Raw genomic sequence first — 15930 nt, forward strand, 5'->3', positions numbered from 1 at the left:
AAACACCTGTTCAATTTGTTTTAAACATCACTCAAACAATAACTCAATGTACGCAAACTCAAAACCACTGCTTAAATTTTGTGAGATGTATTATCCTTAGGGTTGGGATGAAATTAAAATTACTCGATCCGGCTGAGTCCTAATCTTTATCATTAAGATTCAACCCGCGATTTCGGACTCGGTATGTTATCACATGACCTTGCATGTTGAAGGAAAAAGTGGTACTTTAAAGCGCATTTACTAGCAATAAAACTTACTTAATTCAATTTTGCATTAAAAATAAATGCATCACTATCTGGCTATCAGTTTCACACTTACAAAACAGAATCTCATTCTAGAAACTGCAAGATTGTCAGCAATTTAGGGAGTGCCAGGCCCGAAGTTTGGCAAGGTCTTTTTGAAATCCTAAGACGTGTTAAATCACACAGAGTTTCACTAAATTAAATGTTTAACGATCTTTGACTGTTATTTTAACTTGTCAATGTAAGCACAAAGCTTTTTTTTGGAAGTCGCTTTGTAGTCTATAACGTCTAACTAATGTACGGTATAAAGACCGGTTTAAGCATAAACTATATGCTTTTTTACTTACTATGATTGTGTAAACTCGTATATTCTTGGCAAAGTCTGCAATGTAAGAACTTTATTGTTCATTAATGGACACTTTATTTGTGGTTTAAAAATTATGCTGTGAAACACTACAATTGCGTCTACACTAAGGGGTGGAAATTTAGCCGGTGTTCTTTAGCCGTTAGCTACCATAGCCGAAACAGAGCAGCAAATTTACTTGAGCCAATGGATTACCAACAGTATTGCTCTATACTCTCTCTTCCATATACGTTTTCGGCTAATGGCTAACAAAATCTTTAGTCGTTAAGAGCTCTTAGCCACTATTAGTCGACCAAATTTCCCCAGCTCTAGTCTACACGCACCTTGACACGACAAGCCTTATGTAGAACTTACTGCGTTCCCTTATTTTCAACCCTGTAATTTGCAACGCGTTTTGCGTGAGGAGCGTAGCGTGGCTTGTTCTTTTCAGTCCTTTCTTCTTGATCTCGTTTTTTTCTTAACTCGTTTGCGAGCGTTATGTTTTCTGCGCAAGGCACTTTGAGAGATGTCAAATTAACCATTAGCCAGATAACCATGTGATATTGTATTTTTTGCCATCAACTGTGCGGAGCTAAAGTTTTTGTGCCAACCATTGTAATTTGGTAAAATACGACTGATCGCATTCAGTTTTATTTTGTCTATTTTCCTTAGCTTTAAGAGACAAGGCAATGATGAAAATGAAAAATCAACCTATCACCTATCACATCGAGCCGAAACACCGGATTCGACTCAAAATTTTGCAGCATGCCAATGTTATACCTTAAGAAAGAATAGTGCATATGGGGCAAAACAGTAATTTTCTGCGCTGAAGAAATCCGGCGCATCATACAAATTTTCCTGTAGGGATTATATAGAACAGCTTAGCGGCCTAGCAGTTGGCAAACCTGACTCACTAATATGAGAGCCTGATTACACTCCCAGTTGGTCTACAGTTGTATCGGTAATACCATTGAGCTAGGCATATCAAGTTCAGTGGTCTAGGCCTAGATGGAAAAGTTTGCTAAGTTCGCGGGGGATGAAAATATCTGGGTGGTAAGATTTTTTGGATCGCCTATACTTAATAATGGAAATTGTCAATTCACTTTGATTCGTTTTTTAAATACAAATGTTTTAGGGATTGGATTGTAATGATTTCACTCAGGTGAATAACATAGTTTTTATTTTACAGTGGTTGGAATCCTACGCATTGGACTTGTTTGATATGACATCTGGATTTGTGGTCTGCGAAGTAAAATGTGTAAGAATACAGTGCGTGGATTCAAACCGCTTTAAAATAAGAACTAGGCAATATATTAACAAATTTTTTTCTTCATTATGTGAAGAAATTCATATGCTACTCACCTAACAAAATATTTCCAATCTGATGCCCAGAACGGTTGTAATTTAAAAAAGAATTAAAGTAGGTCGACAATTTCTACTGCTAAGTAAAGGCAATCCAATGCCCTATGGCCTATATTATAACCGACCTGTGTAAAAGAACCTAATCGTACTCTCCACGGGCCACCTAAACGGGACTCCGGTCCCTTGGATAGAGTCAATTTAGTCGGGTTTTTCTTGATCCATTTAAGCACACAGTTCGGTTCAATCTTGACGGTGACATATTTGTGTCTTGCCAAACTATCAGCTTAACTTTGGTTTAATTTTAATGTGTTTTGTACTTTGGTTTTGATGGCGGTGCTGACGATAAAAATTTTATTCTTTCACTTTATGTTATGGTAATGCATGTTTTTACCTTCGAGGCCTTGCCACATTTGCACGACTTATTTGTGGTAATTGTCATTGCTATTATCCTTGTGACAACCTGTGTCAGTACATTTTTCCGTTCCTCACATTTAAGTCAAATAAAAAAAAATAATGAACAATTATTACGTTGGCGTGGTGCAAATTTTAGCATTAGATTTATTGGTCAACTAAAGGCAAACTTTCCAGTAGGGTACGATAGCTTTCGACAAATCTTGCGTACTAGGATGTAAACTTGGTTTGATGTCAAATTTTGGAAAAATGCATTAAATCTGTATGTACTTCACATTTGCCTAGGTTATCAGCCAAACACGTAGGCTATAGGAATTGAAGCAGCATCAATGAAAACGAACTACCCAACAGACTGAACTAAATCGACTTGTTACGTTTCTGCTAGTGCTACTGCAAGCAAGCGAACGTGTACATAAGGAAATGAACATTGTTAAACTATAACTTGCATAGCGACGAATTATTTTTACAATGTTTCAACCAACTGCATATATTAGTTTAATGCTTGCTGCACCTTACCACAACAGATTACAAATGAAAAAGAAGTAACAATGCCGATCATTTAGGATTAACATATGTTCAACGTGATTTTTGCCGAGTAGCCATTTTTGCTAGTTAAGCTAAGTTCAGAGGTCAAGCGTAACATAGACACATTACAAGATGCGCAAAATTAATGTGTTAAGTAGGCAGAATAATATATTCAGCGAAAAAAAGTACTGTATTTATGTTCACTGACAATGGTACTAAAAATATGCAAACCATTAAAGACGTTGTAATTTTGTTTAATGAATTCTTAGTTCTTGTTCTAAAAACAACATTTCGACCGATTTTGCTCCGCTTTTAAGTATTTTGGCATATATTTGAAATTTCTATTCTTCAATAAACTTATAAGCAGAACAGTTATTTTTAAGATTCGACTTTTAATAGACGTGTAGGCTTTAATTAGTTTTCGCTAAACAGGCCCACTCATTACAACACAATACATAAACTTGTTTTCATTTCAACACAAGATGTATGTTCAGGTATACCATATTTTTGTGATTGAAAACCGCTTCAGAACAACGCGCCTTATCAAATAAATGTGGTTCATATTTTACTAGGAGTATGAAACTATTTTGGATTCCTATCAGCAGGGACAACTAAAGTAGTAAGACACCAAGAAAAACTAAAATAATGCATTTTAGAAACAAAACAATGTTCAAGCATTTGTAAATTTACATAATCGTCCAATCATACTTTCCTGTAGACAATATTTTCTTCAAGAAGTCTTTATTCGACTTTATTTTGTCATAACAACACAGCAGGAAAAGTCAGTGTTAATTTTGCAGGTGATAAGGGCTTTTACATTCAAATGGCTTTTGCAGAAGGAAATGCAAACAACTATCGGTACGAAATAAGTTCTTTCAATAACCTAACTGCAAAAAGATCACCTCCTTCTTGCCTACTATTATTGAACTAGCGAATGCGCTAACAATCGACTCACTATGGATCAATTACCCGCTAGAATGACGTAACAATTACTTTCACATTTAACACAATGAAACAAGAACACGCATCGAGCATTGTTCTTCAGCAAGTTGGCTAAACAGACCAATCACAGCATGCTAATACAGTATTCGTGTAGTGTGGGGCAAGGCTGGCTGACTAAATGCCAAAGTGGGAATTTTGATTGACTGACTGGGACAAAGCCTTAAAAAGCGAGACTGTCCCGGCTAAAACGGAACTTATGGTAAGCCTAACTGTATATTGGTATAGTGGTAAAAGCGGTATCCGCTTTTGTAAACAAATATGTAGAACTACATTATATTGACGCTAAAAGGTTTTAGGCAATTTAATGGGCCTAATAACCGTTACTGGTTGAATCCTCTTTGACTTAAATCTTTGTCCGTGAGTTAAATAGTCCAAAGTTGAAAGGTAGTGGGGTTGAATCGCCCGGGGTTAAATCGTCCTAGGTTGAATCATCCGTGGGTTGAATCGACCAAGGGCTGAATCAACTTAGGTTGAATCGACCGTGAGTGCAAAGGTCCGTGGGTTGAATGGTCCTGACTTGTATCGTCCGTGTGTTGAATCAACCTAGAAGCAATTGAATCACCAGAAAACTTTCCGTGACCTTAATTCATATAATTCGTAAGGACCATGAACAACTCACGCATATTCTTTTATTAAACTACTGTGTTGTTACGTTATGTGTAAAAAAAAATTTTTAAATGAAGTAAAACAATGTACACTGCGCATGTTAACTATTGTAACAGTAAAATTTAACCAACTTTTGTAAACGACAAACAAAGCATCTTATGAAAATACGTTTTGTAACCAGAAATGGCGCGTTTTTGTAACTAGTAGGCCTAATATTTATCATTAATTGTATGGTGTTGTTTATTTTTCGCCATTAACTATGCGGAGCGAAAGTTACCATGCTAACCGTTGTCGTTAAAGCACAATAAAATAAAATTTATAATCTTTCCAGGCTATTTTTAGAAACAACTGTGAGTGGGCATCATTGCATCAACAATTTACGCTAAGTAACAGTCCTCTTGATTTTTCCAAAGGCAACGCATTCAAAAACATAGCACACGTTCCTATAGTAGTGGTTGAATGCTGTAACAGATGTATTAAGAAACCTCTTGTTATATAGTTGCTAATTGTAAATAGTGGTGTAATTTCTACCCCCAATGCCTCAGCTTGCTTTCCAATGTGACTAACATGCTGTTGCGCATTATTCAAAATTACCTATTTTAGACTTGTATTCGCTTTTGACTTTCTTTATTCAATGTTTTAAACACCTCAAAGCCTGAATCGCTTTAAGCATAACACATCACATGGTGTAAGAAGTGGAATTAAGAAAGATGGCTTTTAGCTTTATACGCCATCAGATCCCATGCAGTTTCTCTCCGGAAATGTAGCACAGTTATGATGTGACTAGGAACTGAACTTTCCCATACACTTTGAGCCGGCAAAACTTAGCAAATAGCCTGAGAAAACACAAATTGCAATACTGTTTGATTGTGCTGGTCCACAGGCACAGAAGATATTCAATGATTTTACATTTTCTGATGACGAAGAAAACCAAGATGATTACAATACCATAGGGCATAGGCTACTAAAGAAATTTCATAGTGTGAGTAAAGAAAGAATCTGATTTTCAAGACTTAAAAGTTCTGGCAACCATCGATGCAGCCTGACCAACAGCAAGGTGAAATTTTTGAACTGGGTTACAGATAAAGAAGAACATGACAGGATGTGCAGAGGTAGGGCCTAACCTATGCTCAAATTGAGAAGGAAATAGTATCGATTGTTTTTGCCATGGAGAAGTTCCACCAATACATTTTTGGAAAACCAGCCGTAACTGCTAAACAGATCACAAAGTACTGGAATCAATCATGAAGAAACCTCTATGCAAAGCTCCACCAAGACTTCCACACTTCATGCTTCGTTTACAGCGGTATGACGTTAGAGTCCCATATGTTCCAGAAAAAAATGAATGTATCTGGCTGACACCTTGTCAAAAGCCTACATTCAGTATTGTTTGTCAGGATGGCCACGCTTACAGCGAGTTATACATGGTGATTCTCACAAGTTTTATATAAGGGATGAATTATATGTAACAGAAGGTATTTTGTTTGCAAATGAGAGAATTTTGGCCCCGGAGAAGTTCAAACCCTACATGCTAAAATGCATACATGAAGGTCACTTCGAATGGAAAATTGCGAAGCAAGAGAGACATGCTACTGGCCAGAGTTGCGTTAAGTCATTGAACAGTTGTTCGCTAAATTCATTATTAGGCTAATCTTATCAAAATTTCAGCCTGCTGACCTCAACATTTTCCTTTTTTGTGCATAAATTATTGATAAGTTCTAGGACAAATTGCCGACGAGAAAGTTTGCATTTAGTCAACTCTTGGTAAACTATGTAAGCGTTGATGCACGCTAAATCAAGGACATTGAAAAAAACTGCCACAGGCTATCACCGTGTACAGGTTTTGTACATGTGATACCTTGACATTTGGTTAACGATATCAAATCCTACTTTGCAATAGGGACCTCTCTTTGTTGTTTTCTTATGGTACCAATAATGGTAGCTACTAGGCGCAAACTTGTAAAGTAATTGTCCATGGTTACATTGTAACCTTTCTTCAAATATTGTTGTAATACACCCCTTGCAAGTTGAAGTCCTGTAAAACATTCAAGTTCTTCCAGTGTTACGGTAAAACTGGCACTGGTCTTTTGGCCGTGAATTTCTGTGTACTTTCGTATGGTACGTAACATACAGTAGGTTCATCTATAAACAATCTGAACGCTGTTATAGGTTTTTCTGCTTCAATGCTTTCATTTGCGTATGATGTGGGCCCACATTTTTGTCTAAATACGTTTTCAGCGGATGCTCTTCCTCTTCTGTAATTCCCTATAATATTTGTCCATTGAACTCCCGCATGAGTAGACCAAACCCTACTAACGCTATCATCCACGGTATCTGATGGCGAAGAAGTTTGGTCAATTGCTTCTTCATCCGCGTCTGAGTCACTGGGGTATGTCACTTGTAGTTGATCTACAATGTTGTCTTCTTCATCCATAGATTCATCTTCAGCACATGCTTGAAGTAAACGTAGTGCTTTATCAGTTCCAAAACGCCTGTTTTCGAACGGAAAGGCCATTTCCTGGCAAAGTAAAAAAGATGTATAAATATCGTAGCAAGGTTCTCGAAGTAGCTTATGTTGCACGTTTCAAACACATGGTATCAAACTTTAGGTACTACTTCACCTGATATTATTAGAATACGCAAAGTTGTTACTGTTCAACTCGGATAAACATTCTTTCAATCCAGAAAACAACCTCTACTTCTTGCTTGGAAAACTCTTTTCTAGAAAATGAAGCAGCCACAACTTTGTTCTACAGCATTACTATTTAACACAATTGCGTAATTCTGCTATAGTTTTATGCGGGGCTGCAGCGGCAGTAAAGCCAGATGTTCTACAATCTACATCTACCGTATAATATCTTTTATCTAAAACCGAGTAGTGATCTAGTTCTCACAGAAGTGCTAACAATATTTCAATTGTTAGAGTAGCCTAAGGGCAACGGCAAGAAAAAACTAGTTTTCTTATTCGTCTAAGGTTTGACCTTCATCTCACGCAAAAATAGCATAGCTTCACTGTGTATAGAAATGCTACAAGGAAAAAGAGTGAATGTTTGGATGCATGTAGAATTGATGTCGCAATTGTTGTTTCTAAACAGACCTTTACTCAGCAATTTTGATTTTTTTTTTGCGATTTCGCAGAACATCTGAAGAAGCAAGCTGATGCTTGCGAAAGCTCGCGTATAAAAATATAAAGTTAAACTTCAGAATGCCTAACTATATCCTGTTTTTCATTTTACAGCAAAAAGAGCTGACAGAAGCAAATTCCACGGCAAGAAAATACAAAGTGCAACAGTGGTCAAAATGACCGCTTGGTATTTATACGTATTAACCTAAATACTGCACAAACTACAAATGTTACGGAAAGTGTGTCCCATCAACGTAAACTTCAATAAAAATAATTAAAAGTCCAGATTTTAAAACAGACGAAACACCAACCAATTGAAAATGAAAAACGGTCAAAAATAACCGCTTGGTACTTCTAATGTTAAGCCAATCTGTAAATACCGCACTTGTCATCCTAGCTTTACTGTTGTGTCTATACGTGACATACACACTTGGATCAAAATCCTTTCTGAAACAGCGGGGCCTTTTTGCTCTTGCAATTAACAAAGGCTTTAGCTTATCTTATCCAGTTGCATTTGAACAAAGACCCACCGTTATCTGCTCTTTGTTTTTCTTCTTCCCATTTATTGGACCTGGAGCCAGTGTTGCATCCAGCTCCAAGCGATAAAACAATCCTGTGTAGTCCATATTATAGACCAGGGATGTCCAACCTTTTATTATTGTGGGCCGCATTGTCACTTGAAATAATTCATTGGGCCGCATAACCTATTAAATTTCAAGAAAAATGGATACATAAGAGCTGACTGGTACATTTTAATTAGGCTAAGATTCAAAGTTCAAAATACTACTTGGAGTGAAAATGACTAGCGGGCCGCACAAAAATCTCATGTGGGCCGCACTGTGGCCCGCGGGCCGCAGGTTGGACATTCCTGTTATAGACGCTTTGTAAAGCATGAGTTAACAAGTTAACAATGATTTGTTGTCAATTTTCCCTACCTTTTGTAACTTCAACAACATCATCAGCAGCAGCAGATTCTCCGTGCACATTTTGCAATGCTGTTCCGTGCCGTTTCTTAAAACGGTTCAACCAGCCATTTGAATAAGTGAAATCTTTAACACCGAATTGCTCCCCAAAAGTTTTGACTTTTTCTTTTAGCATGTCGTATGTAACCGGCAGATTTCGTAAACGGACATCTGTAAACCACAGAAAAATAGCGGATTCCAGTTCTGGTTCCTTGCAGGACCTAACTCTTGTAAGGCTTTTACGCTTAATGTCATCTGATGATAGCCATTTTCCCTTTTATTCGAGAATGTCGGAAATTGTTGACCTTCCTGCATTTATTCCCCATTTTAAGTTGAAATGCTGTCTAACCTCACTTTGCGTTGCCTTTTTATGATCCTGCTTATGTTGACAGAACTGCTGCTTATTTTCAGATGATATTTCAATTCTTGCACGTTGACGTTGGCACACGAATTCATTGAAAAGTGGCGCCTTTTCAATTTTTCATGACCTGGGTTTGAAGCATAGATATCTCATATATAACAACAACAACTGGTTGTTATAAATAAGATATCTATGGTTTGAAGTCATTAAATCAGTGATTCCCAAACTGTGTGCCACCACAGATTCTCAGGTATGCCTCGAATCTTTTTGGAAGTTTGGAAAAAAACTGTATAAATATTAATAATAAGGCATGCAGACAAGCATATGCGACTTAAAAGCGCTCTAACTGCTTCAATAGCTGATAAATAAGCACATGTGACGATGAAACCAATTATGGCATTGCCGATAGAGTAGGATAATTGCCACGTCATTAACACGTGAAAATAATTTTTTAAAAACAACTTTTCTTCTCTTGTAAGTGTGCCGCGAGCGTTTTACAATTTTTCTAGTGTGCCACAAACTGAAAGAGTTTGGGAACCACTGCATTAAATGGTCACTTCCCCTATTGTCAGGGACTCTTAGAGAAGTCGCAGGAAGTGCAGGCATAAATATGAAAGCATGGATGTCATGAGGACACGTGAAAGTAAATGTTCAATGGTTTAATGTTTGACTAAACCAAAGAACAACTGTGTCTGCTTGTCTTAGTATCGTAATGGAATAATATGTGGCATAACGCGCGAAGCAGTAAGCACAAGATAGGCTAATCGACTTAAACAAAAACAAAAGCATTGTATTTTTTTCAAGGTTCCATCGACCTAAGCTAACCTGTATACTGTACTTGTAGAGTTTAAAGGTATCAGTAGACCCAAAACTGCATTAATTTATTACATGACTGCTTAAAAGCAAATATTATGTAGCTAAGAATAGGCTACAAACCTTCTGGTCATGATTGCATTCACCAGACAAGCTGGTTTTCTTGTTTTATGCACATTTGTGGTAGGAACTTGGATCGGATTTTTCTGGCGAGAAGCATTTGTAAGCAAAGAAAAACAATTGATTCAGAGTACACAATTTATGAAAAAAAAGTGAGTACTTGTTGAACACTTTCCTTGTGTCGTGGCTGTACGTCTGCATAGTTATACAGAAATAGTTATTTAATTTAATACTCATTTAATTAGTTCATATTAAACAAAATGTGTTGAACTAGTTTTAATCAGTTTAAATAAAGTTGCAAGCTAACCAATGGTAAACCGTTTGGTGTGATGGAGATTAGAAAGCTTGCAAACTGCGCAATAAATTTTCAATCCACGCACTACTTTGTTTGCTGTGATCTTTGTTTGGCAGGGAAAATGACAGTGTTTGTAATCTGGGCGTTAGCCACATAGCATTTAGAGGATTAAGTTAATGTGAATCAGGTTAAATATATATGTTGGCTAACAGTATAGTTAGGTATTTCACTCACTTTGATTTAAGTGACGAAAAATGATATAAATGTTTATTGGTCATACTGCTTTAAAGTTTTTAAAGCAATTCCATGCTTGCACCAGTATGTTACATGATTATGCATTAAGTTAACAGGCATCGTATTTGTTATATAATAACATATACATTGACAAATACAGATAAAGTATATCATCGTTTTGTCAATACATCTTCTCAAAAGTTTATTTTGTTATATTTTTAGGAGTTTTCCTCTTCAGTCAGTGTCAGAGCTACGCAAAGGTGACAAGTTAAACCTAAGCAAGTGTTCTATGCCAAAGCGCAATATCTTTTTTATGAAAACTCACAAAACCGCTGGTTCAACAGTACAAAATATCCTTGTGCGATATGCTGACCAACATGATCTCTTTGTTGGACTGTCGGAAAATGCCGATTTTCGTTTTCATTATTCGCAAGGACTTTTTTTTCGGACAAGTTTCGTTCGTAAAACTGAAAAAGAAATTAACATGCTGTGCCATCACATGCGATTCTTTAAACAACAAGTTATGTCTATAATGCCCAAGGACACCATGTATTTTACAATTCTGCGAGAACCAAGTGCACATTTTGAATCCTTTTTCAGCTATTTGCATTGGCATAATGCTGCTTTCTCATTGGTACCGCAGAGTATGGAAGGCCTAAATGTATGGCTGGATGATCCTGAAAAGTAAGGTTTACCGTAATCATTGTAAAACTGCTTAGTACTTGTTGTGCTTATAAGTTGAACTCCGTGTTTTCATTGCGCTCATGCATATGATAACTACCACCACAGTTGGGCAACTTTTTTTTAAAAAGACCGTAGCTCATGCTCCTTGATGAAAAAAAGCATTGTTCGTGTTTTTGTTCTGTTTTTTAAAAAGAAGCGCTTTCGTTGGCCATTTTCACACTTTTTAACAATCTAGAAATATTTTCCGTTCAGTGCATTTTCCAAAACCAATTGCACTTGCATGTTGGACATTTGCCTTGTAGAACTTGCGTCTGACTCTAGTCCGGCATTTCTCAAACTATGGTATGCGAAAAAAATCATTTCTGCACTCCATTATAACAGTTACTTTGGAACAACTGGGATTCCTCACACTTATAATCCTAATTACAGCGGGACGTTATGCAAAGCCAAAAATGACGTTACAAACATCCACTCCCTGCAATCTAATAAATGCAGTATTTTTGATAATAGTAAGCTTATTTATGCGGAAAGTTGGTACAGTGGGTAGGCCACATACATGTGTACTGCAGGCCGTGCATTACACGCTTCTGCATTAGGGGGTATTTTCGCTTGTTAGTTATTGTTGAATTGGACAGATTTATATGTAAAAGGTTGTTGCTAGTTGTCAGGCTAGCGCCAAGTTCTAACTACAACATGTTCATTTTAACGTAAGCATAAAATTACTTACTTCAAATGCATCGCTGGTTAATGACGGGAAGCGTAAAAAGAACTAATGATAAGCCTATTGTGCCAGCCAGTAATGATGAACAAAGAAACCTTGCAAAAGAAAATGCGGTTAATGAAAATAGCGATTAGAGAGTAGCCCTGCAGTTTGCCCAAATCACCCTAAGCACCTTTGCAAGAAACATGGTTCTAAACGCAAATATGACGAGAGTTACCAGGTTACAGGGTAACTGTAGTCAGGCTTCAGGTTTACCTGGACAGGTTCTGAAAACCTTCTGATGCTCTTTATGTCATATGCAAAAAACAAACTGTTACAAAATAGTTCTTTTGTACCATCCAATATGAAGATACATTTTCAAGCCATCACCCTTTGTCGGAAAAGACATTTTATTTTTTGTAAACAGTCTTCACTAAATAAAATTAATGCAGAAATTTATGCATTCAACAACCAATTTAAATGAAAAACTATTGGAAGTGTATGTAATGAGCTAAAGAATTAATATGGCCTGTGAGGAACATACAATTGCCGAAGAGCTCATTAAGCCTTTTATGTTTGATGGATGGATCTTGATGTTAGATTTCTTTGGGTAGAGTCTCCCAAACACCCTCTCAATGAGCCTTTGATTCTTGGTGTTCCATGAAGCGAAATAACAAGCCTTAGTGTTATGTGGCTAAAAAGATTAAAACAACGTTGCTCTAGTCCAGGGGTGTCAAACCCAATCGCACCAGGGGCCAAAACTCAAAACTTATTTAACGACGCGGGCCGTAAGATAAAAATTAATTAACATTTCGTGACACGAGTACATGAATTGAAACAGCAGCAAAACAACACCAAATTTTTAATGTTTTTGACGATTTCTTACTGGGATATTTTTGATTATTTTCTCTTACGTCATTATGTTTCATTCATCTCCTTCCAAAAGCATTAAAGAATTAACAAACAATAAAGAAAAAAAGCAGCCCAGATTCCAAGCGCTAGAATAAATCTATTTATTTATTCTTACCTGGATTTATTCTATCGTATGATGAAGCAACTGCTGTGCTGCTGTATTGTGCGATTTGTTATAATCTTGTTTCTTGCTTGAACAAAGTAAGTTATACTGTACAATGGTCTCACAGGCTGGAAAGAGTTCAAGATATAAAATAACATCACGGGCCAAATTTTATTATAATGTTGCTCGATGTTGCTCGCGGGCCGGGAGTTTAAATGTTATGAAATTTTATTGAAACCGAGTTTTGTTTTGCTCAGACCTGACAGTGCAATGCGTGATCAATGGAAAAGTAGACCATTGAGAACCTTGTAGGATGATGTAAATGCCCTCGTACATTAATTTAATAGGTTTGTGGTGGTTAATGCCACACAGTCGTGTCAGTTTGAGCACTTCCCTTTAAAGACTCCGCATTTTGCATATTTTAAATGTACCGCTAATTTCCTAAAATAGTCTATAGACTTCTTATTTAAATGCATGTGACTGTGCAGAGTTTCATCTGGTTTATTTTTAATTCAGTTTAATGCAGCTTTGTTTATGCGAAACAAGAGCAACAAGCAGACAACTCTTAAAAGAGAGAGCGCTCCTAAAAAAAAATTACACATTACAGACTAGTGAGCACAGTGGGCATCTGTAAAGCTAGTTTTCTATAAGAACATAGTATTTTGGAAATGTAGTGTCAACTTGTTAATTTGAAATTAAAGAGACCCATTAACTTTATTCTAATTACTCGGGGTTGGTATTATTAATATTATGTAAATACAGGGAACATTCCTGGTATTCAAGGTCTTAAAAAGCGATTGTCCCTGGAAAACGTTGGATGGTGAACTTATGAAACTGTTAAGCTAGCAACAATGCACATAAATGCAATTATTAACATTTATTTTTTTGAGTGACATTTTAAAACTGATACTGATAATTCAGACATGCTGCATAATATATATTTATAACATTTCTTTACTAAGTTCTCTGTTTTTGTATCTCTTCTATTCTAAATTTTTCTTCCTGTTGGAAAGTTGATAACAAATTTTTTCATTCGTGTACAATAATGTTTATATGGTCATCACTTTAGGCTAGACGCTAGCTGACATAACATATATAACATGCTACGTAGTAGGTCTAATTGCCATTTTCTAAAATGTAGCCAAACCCAAAGCCTCCATTTGTTTGTTCATTCTGTTTCTTTTTGTTGTTGGCGTGGCAAAGATAAGAAATTAATTCAAGTTGATTATATTATCCAATATGCATTAAAGAGAAAAGCTGAGAAAGCCTAAAATGTTCATGAAAAAATGATGCTATGTGGACTTGACAACTAGTGTGGTCACTACATGTATGAAAAAGAAAGATTGACTTGACACTACATTTTACATAAAAATCTTTCATTCCAGATTAATTATCACGTCCCTTAAGGGCCACCGACTCCTGTAGAGCCATCACAATGTGTAGTATGTTCCAGCTGTAGGCAACACCCAGAGAAAACGTTAAGCAATCGCAACATCCAGACATATTCAAGCATATTGTTGTGCATATTCCAGCATTAAATGAAGCACATTAAAAAGTGGTTGCCAGTGGGCATCTATTCCGTTGCATTTTGGGTGAAATAGCACCCTGGTATTGTATTGTTTGTAAAAATAAGCAAACTTCCCAAACATGATAAGTTATTTAGAGTTTACATGATTTCACTGTTGTTCACTGAATACATTTGCTTCCTCATTTTTATCATTTGTTTATGTAGATGCTTGTTGTTATCAAGTAGTCATTCTATTATAATTAATTTTCTTTGTTATCAGATATTATCATGGAAAAAAAGATGGTAATAATTGGTGGTTTGCGAAAAACGGGATGGCTTTTGATCTGGGGTTTAACAATAACAATAATGATGAGTTGTACATAAAGAAAGCTATAGATGATATGACCAGCACCTACCACCTTGTTTTAATCACGGATTATTTTGAAGAATCAGTGATTTTACTTAAGGATGCTCTTTGCTGGAACCTAATGGATATGGTGTATCTTCCACTTAATGCGAGATCAGACAAAACATCAAATCTTACTGATAGTTTAAGGACTAAAATTAAAAACTGGAATAAGCTGGATAGTGCAATATATGACACTTTCAACAAGACCTTTTGGAAGAAGGTACATGCTTACGGTAGGGAGAAAATGTACTCAGAAATCAAAGAATTGAAGAAATTAAATCAGCAGCTACTTGCAGAGTGTGTAGATGGAGATTCTGTTGAAAATACTTTTATAAGCAACCCTGATAACAAACCCTACAATCCTGAAGGAGTTAAAATGATGGGTTATAATTTGAAACAAGAAGCAAAAGATGAGAAGTTTTGTCAAGATTTAGTGAAGACTACAAAAGCATGGTTTAAGTTTCTGTTGCAAAAACAGTATGCGTATAGTTTATAAAGTAGTTAGTTTAACATGCACTTAAATTTATCTTTTGATTTTTTTTGTTTATGCAATTCCAAGCATATTTTGCTGTAAATTTTACTCTTACTTTGAATAAATCTACTGGAAAAAGATTAAAATTTGTCTTGAGCTGTAATATTTTAGAAAATGTTCGAGAGTTTGGACATAATACAGTAGAAATCGCCTATATTGACTATTTCTATATCAACAATTTGCATATATCGAAACTTTTTCGTTGGTCACGGCGAAATTCCTATAACAACACCTTTTTGATACCCCAGAACATTTTGTTCGTTTAGACTTTAGAGTGACAGTGGTAGCCCTTCCTTTCACTCCGGGACTCCAACTAATGACTTTAATTGTATGACGGTTTAGGTTGCCTAGTCATATTTGACGTAATTATCATCGAAATAGTCATCTTACAAAAATTCAGCAACATGTGTTGAACAAAGCTGTCGCATAAACAAAACAGAAAAAATTAGCGATTTTTTTGCAAGCAAGTAAATACTGCACTGTACCTTACTGTAGTAACACCATATTGCTCCGCATCAGTACCGTTTGCGTGCTTATGTGTAAATACAACTACCATTATTTTTTTACAATCTTGTTTGTGTTGTTCTTTGCCGCAGTGTACACGAAAACATATAATTAAGTGGCCGAGCTCATTAGTGTACACATTAGATTGAACTAAAACCGGAATTTAGCAACAATTTATA

General features: G+C 36.1%; 2 protein-coding genes across 2 annotated transcripts; one reads left to right on the top strand and one right to left on the bottom strand.

Annotated features, from left to right (window-relative positions):
- Positions 1 to 5220: 5220 nt before the first annotated feature.
- LOC143452443 (uncharacterized) lies at positions 5221 to 8943 on the bottom strand. Its single transcript, XM_076953421.1, has 3 exons — positions 8551 to 8943; positions 8146 to 8228; positions 5221 to 7009 (listed from the first exon to the last, which is right to left on the bottom strand). Exons 1-3 carry the CDS (start codon positions 8711 to 8713, stop codon positions 6554 to 6556), a joined length of 702 nt encoding a protein of 233 aa, XP_076809536.1. The 5' UTR covers positions 8714 to 8943; the 3' UTR covers positions 5221 to 6553.
- A 665-nt stretch (positions 8944 to 9608) lies between these two features.
- LOC143452442 (galactose-3-O-sulfotransferase 2-like) lies at positions 9609 to 15816 on the top strand. Its single transcript, XM_076953420.1, has 3 exons — positions 9609 to 10023; positions 10623 to 11084; positions 14587 to 15816. Exons 1-3 carry the CDS (start codon positions 9884 to 9886, stop codon positions 15209 to 15211), a joined length of 1227 nt encoding a protein of 408 aa, XP_076809535.1. The 5' UTR covers positions 9609 to 9883; the 3' UTR covers positions 15212 to 15816.
- Positions 15817 to 15930: the final 114 nt, after the last annotated feature.

The sequence above is a fragment of the Clavelina lepadiformis genome, chromosome 4 (genome assembly GCF_947623445.1).
Source record: "Clavelina lepadiformis chromosome 4, kaClaLepa1.1, whole genome shotgun sequence".
In the NCBI taxonomy this organism is placed as follows: Eukaryota; Metazoa; Chordata; class Ascidiacea; order Aplousobranchia; family Clavelinidae; genus Clavelina; species Clavelina lepadiformis.

What these genes read in the sequence shown, in the direction of transcription:
- LOC143452443 (XM_076953421.1), bottom strand. Translation starts at nt 8,713, where the DNA reads ATGCTAAAAGAAAAAGTCAAAACTTTTGGGGAGCAATTCGGTGTTAAA. An exon ending in TGTTGTTGAAGTTACAAAAG is followed by an intron (nt 8,229 to 8,550) that starts GTAGGGAAAATT and finishes TGGACTACACAG; the next exon opens with GATTGTTTTATCGCTTGGAG. An exon ending in AAAACAAAGAGCAGATAACG is followed by an intron (nt 7,010 to 8,145) that starts GTGGGTCTTTGT and finishes TTACTTTGCCAG; the next exon opens with GAAATGGCCTTTCCGTTCGA.
- LOC143452442 (XM_076953420.1), top strand. Translation starts at nt 9,884, where the DNA reads ATGATTGCATTCACCAGACAAGCTGGTTTTCTTGTTTTATGCACATTT. An exon ending in ACACAATTTATGAAAAAAAA is followed by an intron (nt 10,024 to 10,622) that starts GTGAGTACTTGT and finishes TTATATTTTTAG; the next exon opens with GAGTTTTCCTCTTCAGTCAG. An exon ending in TGGCTGGATGATCCTGAAAA is followed by an intron (nt 11,085 to 14,586) that starts GTAAGGTTTACC and finishes CTTTGTTATCAG; the next exon opens with ATATTATCATGGAAAAAAAG.